At 33.6% G+C, this 16,607-nt stretch overlaps 2 protein-coding genes across 2 annotated transcripts; one reads left to right on the forward strand and one right to left on the reverse strand.

Moving 5' to 3' along the window:
• Positions 1-5,599: 5,599 nt before the first annotated feature.
• On the reverse strand, positions 5,600-7,864 carry LOC129900292 (high affinity nitrate transporter 2.4-like). The gene is made up of 3 exons (XM_055975229.1): positions 6,987-7,864; positions 6,767-6,882; positions 5,600-6,540 (listed from the first exon to the last, which is right to left on the reverse strand). Exons 1-3 carry the CDS (start codon positions 7,794-7,796, stop codon positions 5,874-5,876), a joined length of 1,593 nt encoding a protein of 530 aa, XP_055831204.1. The 5' UTR covers positions 7,797-7,864; the 3' UTR covers positions 5,600-5,873.
• A 6,746-nt stretch (positions 7,865-14,610) lies between these two features.
• On the forward strand, positions 14,611-15,243 carry LOC129900189 (uncharacterized). The gene has a single exon (XM_055975118.1). It carries the CDS (start codon positions 14,611-14,613, stop codon positions 15,241-15,243), a length of 633 nt encoding a protein of 210 aa, XP_055831093.1.
• The last annotated feature ends 1,364 nt before the right edge of the window (positions 15,244-16,607 follow it).

Consider the following 16,607-nt stretch of genomic DNA (forward strand, 5'->3'; position numbering starts at 1 on the left):
TTCTATTCAAGCTCAACCTCTACATTCTTAACCTCATTATTGCAGTTTTCACTACTTTTGTTCAGCTTCTTGAGTTCAAATACCAAGCTCTACATTACCAACAATTAAAATAATTATCTGTTCTTTTAGATCAAACATTTTCATCTCAGCCACCTTTAACTTTTCTTCAAGATCAGCTTGTACACTTCTAGCTTCATTTTTGTAATTTTCACTATTTTTAACTTCTTGAGCTTAAGATCAAGCTCTATATTGTTGCCTATCAGGATCATAATTTTCTCTTCTATATCAATGATTTGAGCTACTAGGACAAGCTTTTCATCTTGAAAAATGTCAATAGCGTTATTCATCATGTCCTTCTCATTTGTTAACTCAGTGACTGAGTCAATCAATACTGCTGCTAAGCTTTTCAATTTTTTAGTAGACTAAGTGGGCAGATTCTGTCTAAAGTCAGCAAGAGTTACTTTTATTTCATCTTCTGCATCAGCTTCTTGATTATCTGACTGCGCCATGAACGCAAATAGTGAATCAAAAACTTCTTTATCATCTTTTACAGTTATTATGGAAACATCTTTTAGATGAATAGACTCCTCAGAGTCACTTGAGGAGTTTCCCCAAGCAGCAAAAGCCCTTTTTACAACATAGTCAGCTTTAACCCTTTTTTTTATCAACGACCAGGTCTCTTATTTTGTCTGCTCCATTTTGACATATTTTTTGTACTCTACCTTGTGCATTGGACAATCTCTAATAAAGTGTCCTGGCTTGCCACATTCGTGACACGAGTCTGTGGTAGTTGCAAGTCGACTGGAGTTATCCTTCTTGTCAAATCCTCTATGCTTTCTTACTATCTTATGAAATCACTTTGTCAAATATGTCATATCTTCATCCTCAGCTAACAATTCGCTTGAAGCGACCTTAAGAGCAAGTATTTTCTCTTGTTTTGTCTCATTCTTCAGATTATCCTTAGCTCGATTTAGTTTATGTATTTTAAGAGTCCCAAACAAGGCATCCATTATGAGAACCTTCAGGTCCTTTGCTTCAGTTATTGCATCTACTTTGCTAGTTTATAACTTAGGAATAATTCTTAGAATTTTCCTCACTTGTTTGCTAAGATGAACAGGTTTACCCAGGCTTCGAAGCTCATTGGTAATGAAAGAAAACCCGGTGTGCATGTCATAGATTGACTCTCTTTCTTTTATGCTAAAATTTTCATATTGAGTGGTCAGAATATCCAGTTTTGATTCTTTAACTTGCTCAGTTCCTTCATGAGCAGTCTCAGACAGTCTCAAAATTCTTTTGCAGACTCACAAGCAAAAATTTTGTTGTACTCTTTAGCTTCAATGCCACATACCAACAATTTTTTAGCCTTGTAGTTTTTCTCAATCTTTTTTCTATCAGCCTCAGTATACTGCCTATGAGTTTTAGGAATGCTCTTGATAATCTCTCTTTTTTTCTCCTTAGTGGTGGAAACATAAGGACCATCAAAAGCAATGTCCCAAAGTTCACTGTCCTCAGCCATAAGGAAATCATGCATACGAGTCTTTCATCGGCTGTATTATTGATCATTGAATCGTGAAGGTCTAGTTGAAGACTGACCTTCTTCTAAATTTAGTGGAACTGTCATTCTTATAGGAACTTCTCTTGGTGTTAACTAGAAAGAGAAAACCTGCTCTGATACCAATTGTTAGAATGTACGCTTCCATAAAAAAAGTCGGGACCAGGTCTCCTATCAAAAATCAACACAGAAATATAAAGAACATTAAGGTAAAATAAGACTCAAGATTTTACGTGGAAACTCCTTGCTCAAGGGAGAAAAATTATGACTTATCCCACAGAATTTCAGCCCAAAACTTCACTAAAAACTAAGCCAAAGATTCACATTACAAGCTCTTGCAATTTAGGAATTGCATTCTGTTATAACCCATATTTTTTCACATTAGGACATTTTGGGGATAATGGTAACAAGTGAAGGGCAAGGCTATATTTGATCTTATTGGATAAAAAATTCTTATAACTAAATTGGGATGTGGAAATATTAGAAAAGTTGAAGGGTAAAATTAGAATTTCAAAGTAGAAATACTAGAAAAGATTAAGGGTAAAATTGGAATTTCTCATGTGAAAATACTATAAAAGATTAAGGACAAAATTGGGATTTCAACTTGGAAATATTTAAAAAGGTGAAGGGCAAAATTGTAATTTCACATGGGGTTTTTTATATCATCCAATTCCTAGAAGATTCAAGAGAATTGGAAGAAAATAGAAGAGGAAAAACTCTAAGGAAGACCAGGAGAGTATTTCGGCCAAGAAGAATAAACTTACCCCCTTGAAATTTCATCCCCAAAAATTATTTTCTCCTAGTATTCCCACTAATTCAAGGGTCCTCTATAACATGGTGGAGTTATTTTGGAAGATTGGAGGCTTGTTTCATTGATTTGGGAGTGAAGAAGTTAGAAGGAAAAAAGGTAAGAATTAATTTCTTTTTATTATGTTATGAAGGTTGTTTATGTTGTAGTATGTAGAGATGTGTAGAATTTATGGAAATATGGAAGTTTGCATGGTGGGATTTACATATGTATAAATTCATGTATATGAAGATTGTGGAGGCAAGATGAATTAAATTTTTGTGTAGTATTTTAGTAGTAGTTATGGAGTAGTAGTTATGGTAAAAAATTTATGTTGGAATTGGAAGTTGAATGAATTTATTTGAAGTTGGAAATATGGGTTAGGTGATGAAATGGAAAAAAATTAAGTTTGTATAGTTTGTTAATTGTTGTTGTGATTCTTGGAATATAAATGAAGCTTGAATGATTTAAATTGGTATTGAAATAGATTGTAGGAAATTATGTCCTTATAGTATGATTTCATAATATTATGAAAATAAAGTTGTTAAAGTGTAGATTGTTGTTGTTGATTATGAAGTTGAAAGAAGAAAATAAATTATAATAGCTTTGTTGCATTTATGGAGCTTTTGGGTGTAGTAGGGAATTTATGAATATTGGGTAGCTTGCTTGGAAAATTCTTCACCTATGTTTAAATGAGTTTAAAGTAATTTATGAACATAAAATATTCATATTTATTTGAAAGTGCAAAATTAGATTGGAAATTATTGCACTATTTGGAAAAGAAATTAGTTTATGTGGTGATGCATTTTAAATTGGTTATTGATGGTATTGGTGTTGTTGTTGGCATGGTTGTTGATATTGTGGCCGAGTTGAAATCTCGGAGTTGTTGTATATATAGGGGAGATGCTGTCAAAATTTTTATAGACAAGTATTGGTTAGAATGGAATTGTTAAAGTTTTATGAATAATAATTGGTAAATGTGACAAATTGTAGATTTTGAAGGAAACGGAAATTGAATTTGGACAACCGTAAAAGATCAATAAGGTATGTAAAGCTTTACCTTTTTTTCTCTTGGCATGTCTTAGGTGTAATAGGTTTGGATACGAGCCTCGGGGATGACTCTATCCTTCAGAATCGACACCTAAAATTGACCATTTTCTATTCAGTAGAATTGAATTAAGTATTTATGAATATTTTTGAAAAATTGTCTAAACTTCTAGAATTTGCACAAATAGGATCCGACTATCCTGTAACTCTTATAAATAACGCTATGAAATTTAACGCGCATAATTTAGATATGCCACCTCATTTGACTGAGGTGGGCCCCACTATTCCAAATTTTTCTTTGTTATTCCGTTTGACTTATGTTAGGTAGAATTTGAAAGAAACTCTTTGCTACTCTTTCGAATATTATACGACTAATTATTCCGTTAAGTTCATAATATATTTTGGAATATGGAGACAATTTTAGAAAACTATTTTGACATAGACTATCGTGACATTGGAAAGACTTGCACTACTATTATTATTCAAGTACTTTTATATACGATTTGTTATCGAAACTATGATATCGAGTCTGTATAAATATTTTGTATTTTAAATGACATTTAGTTTCTCACTACTCTCCTCGTGCATACTGTAACTACTATTTCACTGAGCCTGGACCGGAATATGCTATCAAGTGTACTTCTCTACATTGTTCGTCGTGCCCCGACATGAGGGGCCAGGTACACTATGTACATGGGTTTGTGGAGTTATGTTGTGCCATGTACACATTTGCTGATGTCTGAAGACATGATATGATATGATACAGAGATATTTCCTACTCTGGAGTTATGCTATGCTGTGGCGCCAGTGATGGGGTGGCGATCACGTTTTGTTCACCGAGTCCCACAAAATGGGGTCGGATATGGCATATGACTTTGCATGTGTGATTTAGAATTATGATAAGTATTTTGATATTCTGGACATTTAGTTCATTTTCTGCACATACTATTTAGATTACAGTTTTACTTATTACAGTTCATTCTTTACATATTCGGTATATTTTTCGTACTGACCCCCTTTCTTCGGGGGCTGCGTTACATGCCCGCAGATACAGACGTTCGTTTTGCTGACCCACCTACTTAGGATATCTGCCGTGTCGTTGACAGTGCTCCCTTGTCCGTAGCTTATCTTTTGGTACTGACTGTTTATCTGTATATTTGTATACGTTGGTCAGGAGTATGACGGGGCTCTGTCCCGTCAAATGACTATGCTATCATCTGTAGAGGTCTGTAGACAGAGTTATATTGTGGATTTTGTATATATGTTTTGGGTTTTGTGTGTTTTGTGATGGCCTATCGGCCCTCGTGCCTATATCTATTTTTGTGATCTATTTAGTAATCTCTTCTAATTACTACCTATGTTTACTCGATTAATATGCTAATTTGGGATAAGGGTACGTTTGGGTGCCCAACTCGGACACGAGTCACGTCCTAAGGGGTTGGGTCGTGACACATTCACAATCCCTTCCCTTTCCTTGTAACAACTCTGTTATAGATCTGAAGCAATAACTCTACTGCTTCCTAAATAACCAGATTCCTAACTGATTTACACTTCAAGTAGTATTCATAACTAACTCTAGTTATTTTGATCAGATAAGTAAAACCAAAACAATGGACTGATCTAATTTCCTTTATAGATTAGGAATAGACCTTACAAGATTAAGACCGAGAAATTATAACTCTAAAATAAGAACAAAACGACTGATAACTCTTCAGGTCCTTGATCTTCTTCAAGAACAAAACTTCAGATTCTTGAGAGCATGAGCTTTAATGGATTTTTCTTTTTCAATGATTCCAAAAAAGACCAAAAGAGAATGTTTGTGAAGAATGTATATATATATTAATGATATACGTTACGTTGGACGATTTGTATTGGGTAGACAACTGACCCTCTACACGGGGACTAGATCGCATACACACAGACCTGTAGACTTGACAGGATCTATTTTGTACTATTTGTCTGCTATCGTTATCAGCAAGGTGTCTTCAAAGGGATCAGGTCCTTTACCTGTTTCCTGTATTTGTTAAATCACCAAAATCAACTAACACTGAGCATTATCAACTTCTATAAACCAACTCGAATAAATGATCAGTCCCTTCTTAGAAGTCAAAACTTTTATTATAATACACTTTTGAATATACACACTGGAAAACAACAAACCATTGGTCCTAGAATATTCTTTTGAAAAAGCGATAGGAAAAATACACAATGAGTAATATATTATATATACTTCATTAAAAAAAAGGCATACACCTTAGTGGATTCAAGGTATTTGTCTCTAGAGATCAACAAGCAACATCATTAAAAAAAAAAGAAGAAAAAAAGAAAAATCAGGATAGATTTTGCTTATTGAGACGACTCAGCTCATAGAACCTTCAGTTAAACTAGAGATTCACAATCATGAATCAATCCCTTAGAATAAACTCAGCTCATAGAACCTTCAATTAAACTAGAGATTCACAATCCTGAATCGATCCCTTAGAATGATCAAACACGATTTGGCGTTACATTTGGCGGAGTTGGTGCGGACCCTACACGCTTGCCACGCTCCGAACGGCAATTCTCGGCGAATTTCAAGCTGTTTTGGTGCATACCTTTTTGCCTCTCGGCCTCCGTGTACTCGGAAGAATAATAATGTTCTTCACTTCCCTTAACGGGGTCTTTTGTTGGTGGGAGAAACATGCTTCCCCATTGTGGGAAATGACAACATGTCACAGGAAGTGTGCATCCTATGATCATTAGTCCCATGTAAGTTAGCCCTGTCGCTGTTGAGTATTTAGAGCTAGTGAAAAACAACAATTGTGTCAATCCAGAACCAAAATTGCCTCCAGCGCCTGTCATGCCAGAAATAATACCTAGTGATCGTCGAGAAATGAAGGGAATAATACCGAATGTTGCACCACAAGCGGCCTGTGCTCCGATTGAGAAAAGGATCATGAATGTTACGGCAATAGGCAGGGAATTTGAACGACCCAACAGGACACAAAATACTCCTCCCAGTGTTTGTAGAATCCATAAGACCCAAAGTCTCCCTCTCATACCGAATCTTTTGGCTGCATAATCCGAAGAAAATCCTCCGAATGGACGAGCTAAAAGGTTAGCCATACCAAATGTGGCTGCAATGATTCCCGCTGTGTGAAGCTTTAGATCAAATCTGTAGTTTTTTTTGTTTTAAAAACAAATCGTTAGTTTAATCAGATATAACAACTTTCCTAGTTGAAGTAAGGTGGATTACGAACTACAACAGGTTAATGTATACAAGTATTTGTAAAAATATTTTGAGAAAGTCAATAGTGACGGAGCCACAACGACTAAAAATGGGGTTCAGTTGATTAACTTGCATTGAAAAATCGTACTATATTAAGTCTAAGAAATCAAACCTGTCAAAGAAGTACTCCGCAATCACGTTGTCTGTAGATAGTTCAACTCCCATAGAGTATCCATAGAGAAGGACAAAGATCCATGTCCTGTAGTTTGTTGCAGCATACCACAATATCTGAAATTAAGAAACACGATAGAATAAAATTAGCAAAATAATATCCCTTTTAGAAAAAACAAAAGTAAAAAGAATATCAAGTGTTGTGTATAATTTGGACTTACGTTGCCGAAATTATCTTTAGCAACTGTTCCCTTTTCCTGTAAAGCGCCACGATTTCCATCAGGCAAATCTTGGCCAAGAGTCAACACCAAAATACCCATGACGACATGAAGCCAGCCAGGAATAAAAAATGCAATTCTCCAAGCAGTGAACGGAGTTGCACCCACCCTTCGAATTACGTCATAGAGAAGTGGCATAATGAGTTGAGTTGCACCTCCACCCATATTACCCCATCCGGCTGCTGTTCCGTTCACTAGCCCAATAATCTTACTATTAAACATAGTACTCATCCAATATTGGCACGACACAAATGTCGCGAGTGAAAACCCGATCATGAACCGGACAGCTACGTATCCACCAGCGGATGAAACAAACGACATACAAAAAACGGTTGGGGCTGACAACATGATAAGAAAAGCGCACCCGTACCTTGGGCCCAACAAATCACAAACCGCACCCATAGCAAGCCTAGACAAAATACTTCCGGAAACGGAAGCAACCCCAGCGTTACCAACATCCATTTTAGTCAAATTAAGGTTGTCCCTAATGATAGGAACTAAAGGGGCAGCAGCAAATGTCGATACGAAACAAGTAAAGAAAGAAATCCAGGAGAGCTGGAACGTTAGGCCATGAGGCTTTGAAAACGAATAAAATTTAAATTGCTTGGCCTTGTGTTCAGTATCAACCGGTACTGAAAATTTCGCCGTAGTATCAGTAGGCACCATCGGAGAAGCCACCGAGAAAGCGAGAACAGGCTCTCTTCCGGTGACTCCATGCATGGAACTTCCCGGTTCTCCTTCGACATCAGTCATTTCTTCGATGAAAGGAAATAAGCAATTAATTTGATTAAAATGTGTTAAGAATAAGTAATTGTTGATGTGTATTACTTTGAGATTAAGGGTATGTTTATATAGGAATTAAAGCGTTGACAATTAATGTGTAATTAGGGCAAGTGATTGGTGATTCCGAATGGCTATTTAGAGGAATTAAATATTTGATAACGAGAATCCATTCCGCCGCATCTGAATATATATGAATGGTGGTAACCCTTTTGGTATATACCAAAGGTTCACTGACCATTCTTAGTATCTTCGTTTATAACCATATCTAAACGTTAACGTTACCCCTTCTGACATATGCACAAGTGTTGAACTAGTCTTTTGCAATAATATAATTTTCGAAAAGGCCGCTAGATTATGAAGGGGAGCCTTGGAGTAACTGGTAAAGTTGTTGTCACGTAGAAATTAAAAAGCAAAAGCAGTAGAAATTAAAGAGCAAAAGCAGTAAGTGATAGTAGTAACATTATATAATTTTGTGTGGGTTGAAGAGATCACTAATTTTCATTTATTGAATTTGGGAGAATCTATCTCCATTAAGTTTGTCATGTGCATGCATTTTTTCATCTTGTCTTTTCCTCAAAGCATATCCATCCAACAAGGTAGGAAAAGTGATATAAAAAAGAATGGATCATATTAATCACCATCATATATCTCCAGTTTCTACCGTTAATTAAAATAAAAGTATATTACTTAGAACTTTTACACTAACACAAAAGGCAAGTGTAGATAAAGCACTAATTGCCGCTTACAAAATGGTTGGTTTACTTAGCAGTCAAATTAGCTACGCGGTGGATTGGTGGAAATAATATAACACTTTCTTAGAGCAATTATTACATAATTAGTCTTCTTTATCATGTATTTACTAAATTAATTAATTGATTAAATTCAGAGAGATCTCCAACAACTAGTTCTAAGGTCAAATGGCAGACTGGCAAATAGTTTGCTAATATATTATAATTTGCGTATGCTAAGGAGATGGAGACAGAAACTATTATCATGTTTTTAAAAAAATTAATTAATTAAAAAAATATCATGTTATTTTACCTTATAGCCTTTGAGAAGGTCCTAGAGTTATTTGTTTAAGGTAATTAAATTATTTAATTAGCTCTTTAATTTAAGACGCATGACCTGGTAAATTGTTGGAAATCAAGTGGGATCACACACTTAATTAATTAATTAGTATATATCATTCTCTTATAGGATATGTTTCACAAGATTCAATTATTATTGAATAGTCCTCTCTCTTATGAGCAAAGCCAAAAAAAAACAAAAATAACATCAACGAGGATTGTGGTAGGATAGACACGATTTCTTAATTCTTTATTTAGTTTTGAGTATAAAAAAAATTATTTTAAAAGTGCTCTCAATCTTATATAGTACGAATATATAACACTAGTGTAAAAAAAAAAAGAAAAAAAAAGGGCACCATTATAAGTCCTAGACATGATGATTAGATAGATAGGTAGGAGACAGATAAGGGAATGTTATACAACATTATTGGAACAGTCTTTAATTTGGTTAACATGTTGATTGCATATCTATGATGAGATGCAAGCTCACTAATTGCTCATTCAAAATAAGAAAAAAAATTTGTTAATTATATGCCAGTTTTTTTCAGTTATTCGAAGGGACAAATCTATATATACTATACAAATCTAAAGATTTTAGATAATTAAATACAAAAAGTAAGGATGAATTCGGTGGTTTATCCACGTCTCTAGTAAACTGGGATGTGTGTGCATGTCTTTAAATAAATTAAAATCAGAGTTCTATAATTATATTGTAGAAGTAATAACAACGAAATGGTTACACAATTATTTTCTTCTGTTCAAATAGTAACTATTTAGTTTATACTATTCCTCCAAATTTACGAGGAACAAAGCTAGTATAATTTGAAATTATTATATTTAATTATTTTAGCCACATATTTGTCATCATCATCTTAACAACTGAACAGGAATAATGAACAAGTTTATATGTACTTATTTCTGTCTTTTGTTTATCCCTGTTTTAATTTGAAATTGTCCATGCTCCAAATGCAATTATATATTGGTAAATCTATTAGCTTGATAGTATATGTTATCAGCACTCGTTTGTGCTTATCTATTGTGTAGATGATAACTCTAGTAAACGATATTCTTACTTATTTTATCTATTCTGAAATTAGATTCCAAAGAATATAGCATTAGAAGAAGGTTTCATCAATAAGTATGAGAAAATATTTAAGATCAAACAACTCGATGGTTGTATTTAAGGCTGTACAGGGCAAATCGATAAACCGCACTAAATCGATAAATCGAACCAAATCGGAAAAAAAATCCGACTAGTGGTTTGGTTTGACTTGGTTTGGTGTTTGGAAAAAAAACCCGACCATTATAGGGTTGGTTTGGTTTTAACTAAAAAAAAGTCAAACTGAACCCAAACCGACCCGATTATAGATATACTACTTTTAAATTATGTTATACATAAAAATATTTATTAAAATATAATTTATAAATATTTTTTAAAAATTTTTCATAATTTTTATTTTCTTTCTTACATTTAGATTTGGACTTGAGAAACCCATTTAAATAATATACAAAAAAAGTCATCTTATAAAGTTATATTATAAAGTAAAAACTTCAAACAATGTTCTGCCTCCATCTTATACGTTGATATTTTGTACTAGAACTCTTTTTAATAAGCACTGCTCTGTGTTTTTTATTAGATACTATGAAAAACCCGAGAAATTCAAAAAACCCGAAAAAACCCGAGAAAAATTAATATCAAAAAATCCGACTTTATTGGTTTAGTTTGGTTTATAGATTTAATAACCCAACACAAATGGTTTGGTTTGATTTGTAAAAAATCCGAACCAACCCGATCTATGTACACCCCTAGTTGTATTGCATGAAAATCGAGTTTTATAAGTGATATTTAAATTCATTGTTTTTTCTTCATCCACCCAATGTCAACCCTCACCCCGAATTTCCGCTTCCCACTACATTCCACCCCATAATGTTTTACTCCCTCCAATATAAATAAAATGTTGAGGTGTGATACACCCTTAAAAAAGATATATATTTAAAATATGTCAATGTTACCTTTTGAATTTTTCTCGAACTCTTCTTAAAAATATAGATAATCATTATTTGGAATGTAAAAGTAATTGAAAATCCCATTAAAAAGAAAGTAATTCTGGAAAAAAATAATTAATACATTTTTAAATTTTAAAAAAATCATTTATTTTGGACTATAAAAAAGTGTCAACAATAATTTATATTGGACTAGAGCAAGTAATAAATTACATATATATAATTATCTATAGAATAATATTTTTTGGTTACTTACCAAACATTAGCAAATAAATAAGAAAGCTACTCCTGTTTTTTTAAAACTTTTTCTAAACACGCCCTTAAGGCCATTTGGTATTTTCTAGCGAACCAAAAAGAACCATTTCTTTTTGTTTCCACTAAGTTTTCGAAGCTTGTAGAGCTCCGACTAAATTCGGATTGCGCACTACAAGGCCTAATCGAGAATGAAGCTTCCAATAGGATTTTTTTCATATCCAGAACTCGAATTCAAGACTTCTAATTAAGGGAGAAACAGTCTCACCACCAAAACAAAAACCACTCGCTAGTTCTATCTGCTAACTTAGCTTCTTGATCTTTGACCCCTATCAATCTTAATGAGGCAAATAATGTATCACTTAATTATTTTTTTCTCACTCGGTGTTTGATATCCACTTTGTGATCTTGAGTAATTCAGATTTGTGCCATGTAAAGTTCATTAAAAAAATGCTCGTCGTCTAGGATTGTCTTTTTTTAATTATTATTTTAGCCGAAGTCAAGATCTCTAGTAGAAATATTCTAATCCATCCCAACACGATCCTTGATGATACAAAAAAAAATCTATCTTACTCAACTAGTAAACTCAAGTATGTCATACCTTGGTTCGTTTTTTCTTCCATGTCCTTTTCCCTGAGCAGTTCAACAGCTATTTAACTCATACTAATAGATTGATGAACTAAGCATTCAGTTCTTTTTTTAAAATAATGTTTTTTCACTGGACTACCTGAAAATAATTGCAAAGTCAAATGTTCTTTCAATCGATGCAAAAGTTAGCTGTAATTGATGTTCACATGATGAGGAATACTTTTGAAGCTCTAGAATTTGGTTTTCTACTTTAATGCTATCCATCGTAGTGCTAAAATTGGCTTGTATATAATTAAGATATTGTGACTTTGATGTAATTGGAGCTTATTGCAAATTATTATTAGTCAATTAACGTGGCGACTCTGATGGAGGGGATTGATTAAACGGACAAATGAACCGTGAAGTATAGGCTTCTAGACTGGCACACTTTTCATACTTTAGGCAAATTTCATTTCGACAGTATAAGATATTTGACAAGTTTATGTAATTTCTATACATATTTTTTTATCATGAGTTTGAGGATAACGTCGCCTAAGACATCGATAAATTCATGAAGGTCTATTGTGTCAAAGCAAACGATATATTTTAAACGTTCCATTGGCTTGAAATGTGACCGTTGACATATGAAATTAAATTTAAAATTGAGACTAAAAGATGTCGTATTAATTTTTTTGAAATAAATAAGTCCCTTTGATTTTCTTTTGTATGATAACGATTTAAAATGACACTATAAACTATATAAAAATAAAAAATAAAAAAACCAAGTCAACTTTTCATAGATGGCGTGTGCTTGTGTCCCTTAAAAGCTCCATAAACTATGGATGCATCATCATCATCACACATATCATTTTTTTTTTTGAAAAAAAACATAATTTTCTTCTGAAGTTATATCGAAAAGTTAGTTACACACTTAAACTATCATAGCGATTTATTACACATATAAACTACCTAAAGTGTGTATCTGACTTTTCACTTGTCCCGAAAAGTGAGTTACACGCTTAAACTATCATGACAATTAAGTGTGTAACTTTACTACTTAAAAGTGAATTTATTTCCACGTGCAATTGCTGAACAAAAGCTTTCATATGCTAAAATCTTACAACCTCCATTAACAAAAACCAAACCAACTCCATTGAAACCTATAACATATCTGCACGGGGAACCTATTGTCTTATGAGAATAGAAAGAAATAGATCAGATGATTATCAATGAAAACCTTGAATATGCTGTCCTTGGAAAATTTTCATATGGGTGGCAAGATATGCAGGATCTGATAAGATTGATTACCAAACAATGTAAGTTGAAAGGGGGGAATGCAGGATAGGATTACTTAGCAACAAATACTGCTATTGCTTGGATTTCTTTGCCATCCCTGCCGCCAAATTTTTTTGGCAAAGAAACAATTTTTTCATTGGCTGCTGCAGTAGGTAAGCCATTACAGGTGGATATGGCTACAAAAAATCAAACTAGACCCAGTTGTGCTAGGGTGAAAGTAGAAGTGGACCCACTGAGAGAATTTCCTAAATGGATCAAAATAGGTGTTAAAAAGGCGAATGGAGCGGTCATGAAGAAGTGGATAAAAATCAAGTATGATTATGTTCCAAAATATTGCAAAACATGCATGATACAAGGGCACAATAAGGAACAATATTATGTAGAACATCCAGAATTGTACCCAAAAGAGGAGAAGATAGATCATGAAGGAGGAAACAAGAAGAAACAAGTGAGTAAACATAATAGTGACAAAGGGACAAGTGCAGGTCAACAAAAATAAACAGAAGGACAACATGAAAGGTTTTGTAGAACAAAAAACAAAGAGAGTGGGAAGGAAGAAACAACCAGAGCAAGTTTAGGTCAAGGTACAAATTAATATAAATAATCAGCTTGGCGCTCTAGAAGTGGATGAAAAAAAAAAGGGAAAAAAAGAGAACATTGTAGAGAGTGGGGAGAAGGAGATGGATATAGGAGAAAATACTGATACCAATACAAAGGAGTGAATAGAAAGATCCTTTGGAAAGCATACAAATCACCAATCGCCAAGATTTCAAAATAGTAACAGTAACAGAGAGAAAGACAATTCCATTGAGACCCCAATTAAAGAGTTGGATCTTATTAATGTATTCAGCACCAGAGGAGGTCCAGACTCTTTATCTAAGAATACTGGGGATTTGAGTAGTGAAAAAATTAATCAGGCAAACATCTTCAATGAGGCAGAATCAAAGAAGCAGGATGTAGAGAAGGAGACGGTGAAACAAAATGGCATTAAAAAGGCACCACACATAATAGAGGAATCAGTAGAAGAAATACAAAAAAAGATGGAAAAGGAAGAGGATGACTGCATGAATTTTAATATTCAGGAGATTAGCAAAGCAGGGGACTTATCCTCGAGGCACACTAATAGTTTGAAGGCAAAAAAAAGAAAGACCCACAATTCCTTTGCAAGTCAAAACAAGAAGCAGTAGGGAAAAAATCATATCAAGTAATCAATGATTGAGAAAGCTTTTTTCTAAAATATTAGATTAGTTAATACCCAAAATTCTTTTGGTAGATTAATTGACCTTAATAGAAGAAGTCATTACACATTTATAGCCTTAATGGAACCTTTTCAAGGTCCATTGAAGCTAGAACAATATAAATGAAGATTAGATTTTGCAACTATAGTGGTGAATAGGTCTGAAAAAATCTGAATTTTCTGAAAGGAGGAGTGGGAGGGTACAGTGATTCTGGACACTATACAACAAATTACTATGAAGTTTACTCACAACAACTTTTCTTTCCTCATAACCTCATTCTATGCAAGATGTAGTGAACTTGATAGGCTAAATTTATGGGAGGAACTAGAGTTTATAGCAGAGGATGTGCAAATTCCTTGAATGGTAGGAGGGGATTTTATTGTCATTGTTAATGAGGAAAAGCTTGGAGGTTTACCATTTACTCAGCATGAAGCCTATAATTTTACTCAGTATATTAATAACTGTGGGTTATCTGAAGTGAAGTTAACTGGTAGCAAATACACTTGGTGGAATGGGAGGATAGAGGAAGACTGTATGCTAAAAAGGCTGGATAGAATCATGGGGAACAGTACTTTTATGAATACGTTTCCTTCTTCAGAAGTTAGTCATCTAATTAGGCAGGGATCAGATCATGCTTCTATACAGATTATATGCAGAACAGAGGAAAAGAACATCATTAGGCCTTTCAGATTTTTGAATTTTTGGACAAAACATCACCAATTCAAAGAGGTGGTTCAAGCAAACTGGAAGACTGATATTATGGGCAATCCATTTATGATTTTTCATGCTAAATTGAAAAATGTGAAGAAAGCTTTGATTAAATGGAGTAGATATATGTTTGTTAATATTTTCCAACATATTCCAACTATTGAAGACATTATCAAGACAAAGGAGGCTCAATTTGAGATAAGATCTTCAGCTGAAAATAGGATGGAGCTAAATAGAATGGAGGCTGAATTAAAGAAATTTCTCAGGTTTGAAGAAGAATTTTGAAAGCAGAAAGTTGGCATGAAATGGTTGAGTAATGGAGACAGAAATACAAAAAAAATTCACTCTTATGTGAAGGAGAGAAGGAAAAAGATGCATTTGTCTAAAATAAGAAATGAACAAGGGGTGTTTGTGCAATCTAACTAGTTGATAGGTGATGCAACTATCTCTTTCTTTGAAAATCAGTTTAAGAAAGAGGTGCATAGTAGAGATTTTTCCATGTTAAGTCATATTCCTAAATTGATTAATGATGCATAGAATGAGGAAATGACAAAACTACCTATTAATGAAGAAGTTAAGAAGGTGGTCTTTGAATTGAATTGGGATAGTGCATGTGGTCCGGATGGTTTTTCAAAATTATTTTTTCAAAATTATTGAAAAATTATAAAAGATAACATCATAAGATTAGTGAGAGCCTTTTTTTATAGAGCAAAACTTCCAAAATTCATTACTCACACTAATCTAATATTGGTTCCTAAGAAAGATGTGGTGAAGAACTTTTCAGATATGATGCCTATAATTTTAAGTTGTTTCATAAATAAGGTAATATCAAGGTTAGTACATGATAGAATAGTGGAAGTATTACCTAAGATTATTTCTCCTACTCAGTCTGATTTTGTAGAGGGAAAAAGCATTACTGAAAATGTGCTTCTTGCACAGAAAATAATCAAAGATATTTACAAAAGAAATCAGAATGTGAATGTGGTTATTAAACTAGACATGGCCAAAGCATATGATAGGGTGTCTTGAATTTTCTTAACAAAAGTTTTGAGAAAGTTTGACTTTGCAGAAATAATTATAGATATGATTTGGAGATTGGTGGCCAACAAGTGGTATTCTGTACTAGTTAATGGAAAGTCTAATGAGTTTTTTCAATCTTCTAGATGGCTGAAGCAAGAGAATCCCCTATCCCCTACTCTTTTTATAATTGTTGTTGAGGTACTATCTAGAAGTCTTAATGGATTACATAGGGACAGAGATTTCAGAGAATATAGCATGCCTAAGTGGAGTCCTGACATAAACCATTTGTCCTATATTGATGATACCATCTTCTTTTATTCAGGAGACAAAATTTATTGTTAAAATGATGAAGATTCTAAGGGATGATGAAGAGATATAAGGCAATAAGATTAATAAGGAGAAGAGCTCTTTCTACCTACATGATAAATCTCCTTTGATTATGGCAATCATACTAAGAAAATTCACTGGTATTAGACAAGAAAATTTTCCTTTCATATACCTTGGCTGCCCAGTTTTCTATGAAAGAAAGAACAAAAGTTACCATGAAGATTTGGTAAGAAAGGTGGCTATGAGAATTTTTTTAGTGGAAGAACAAGTTCCTTTCATTTGGAAGTAAATATGTTCTTTTA

The sequence above is a fragment of the Solanum dulcamara genome, chromosome 8 (genome assembly GCF_947179165.1).
Source record: "Solanum dulcamara chromosome 8, daSolDulc1.2, whole genome shotgun sequence".
NCBI classification, from domain to species: Eukaryota; Viridiplantae; Streptophyta; class Magnoliopsida; order Solanales; family Solanaceae; genus Solanum; species Solanum dulcamara.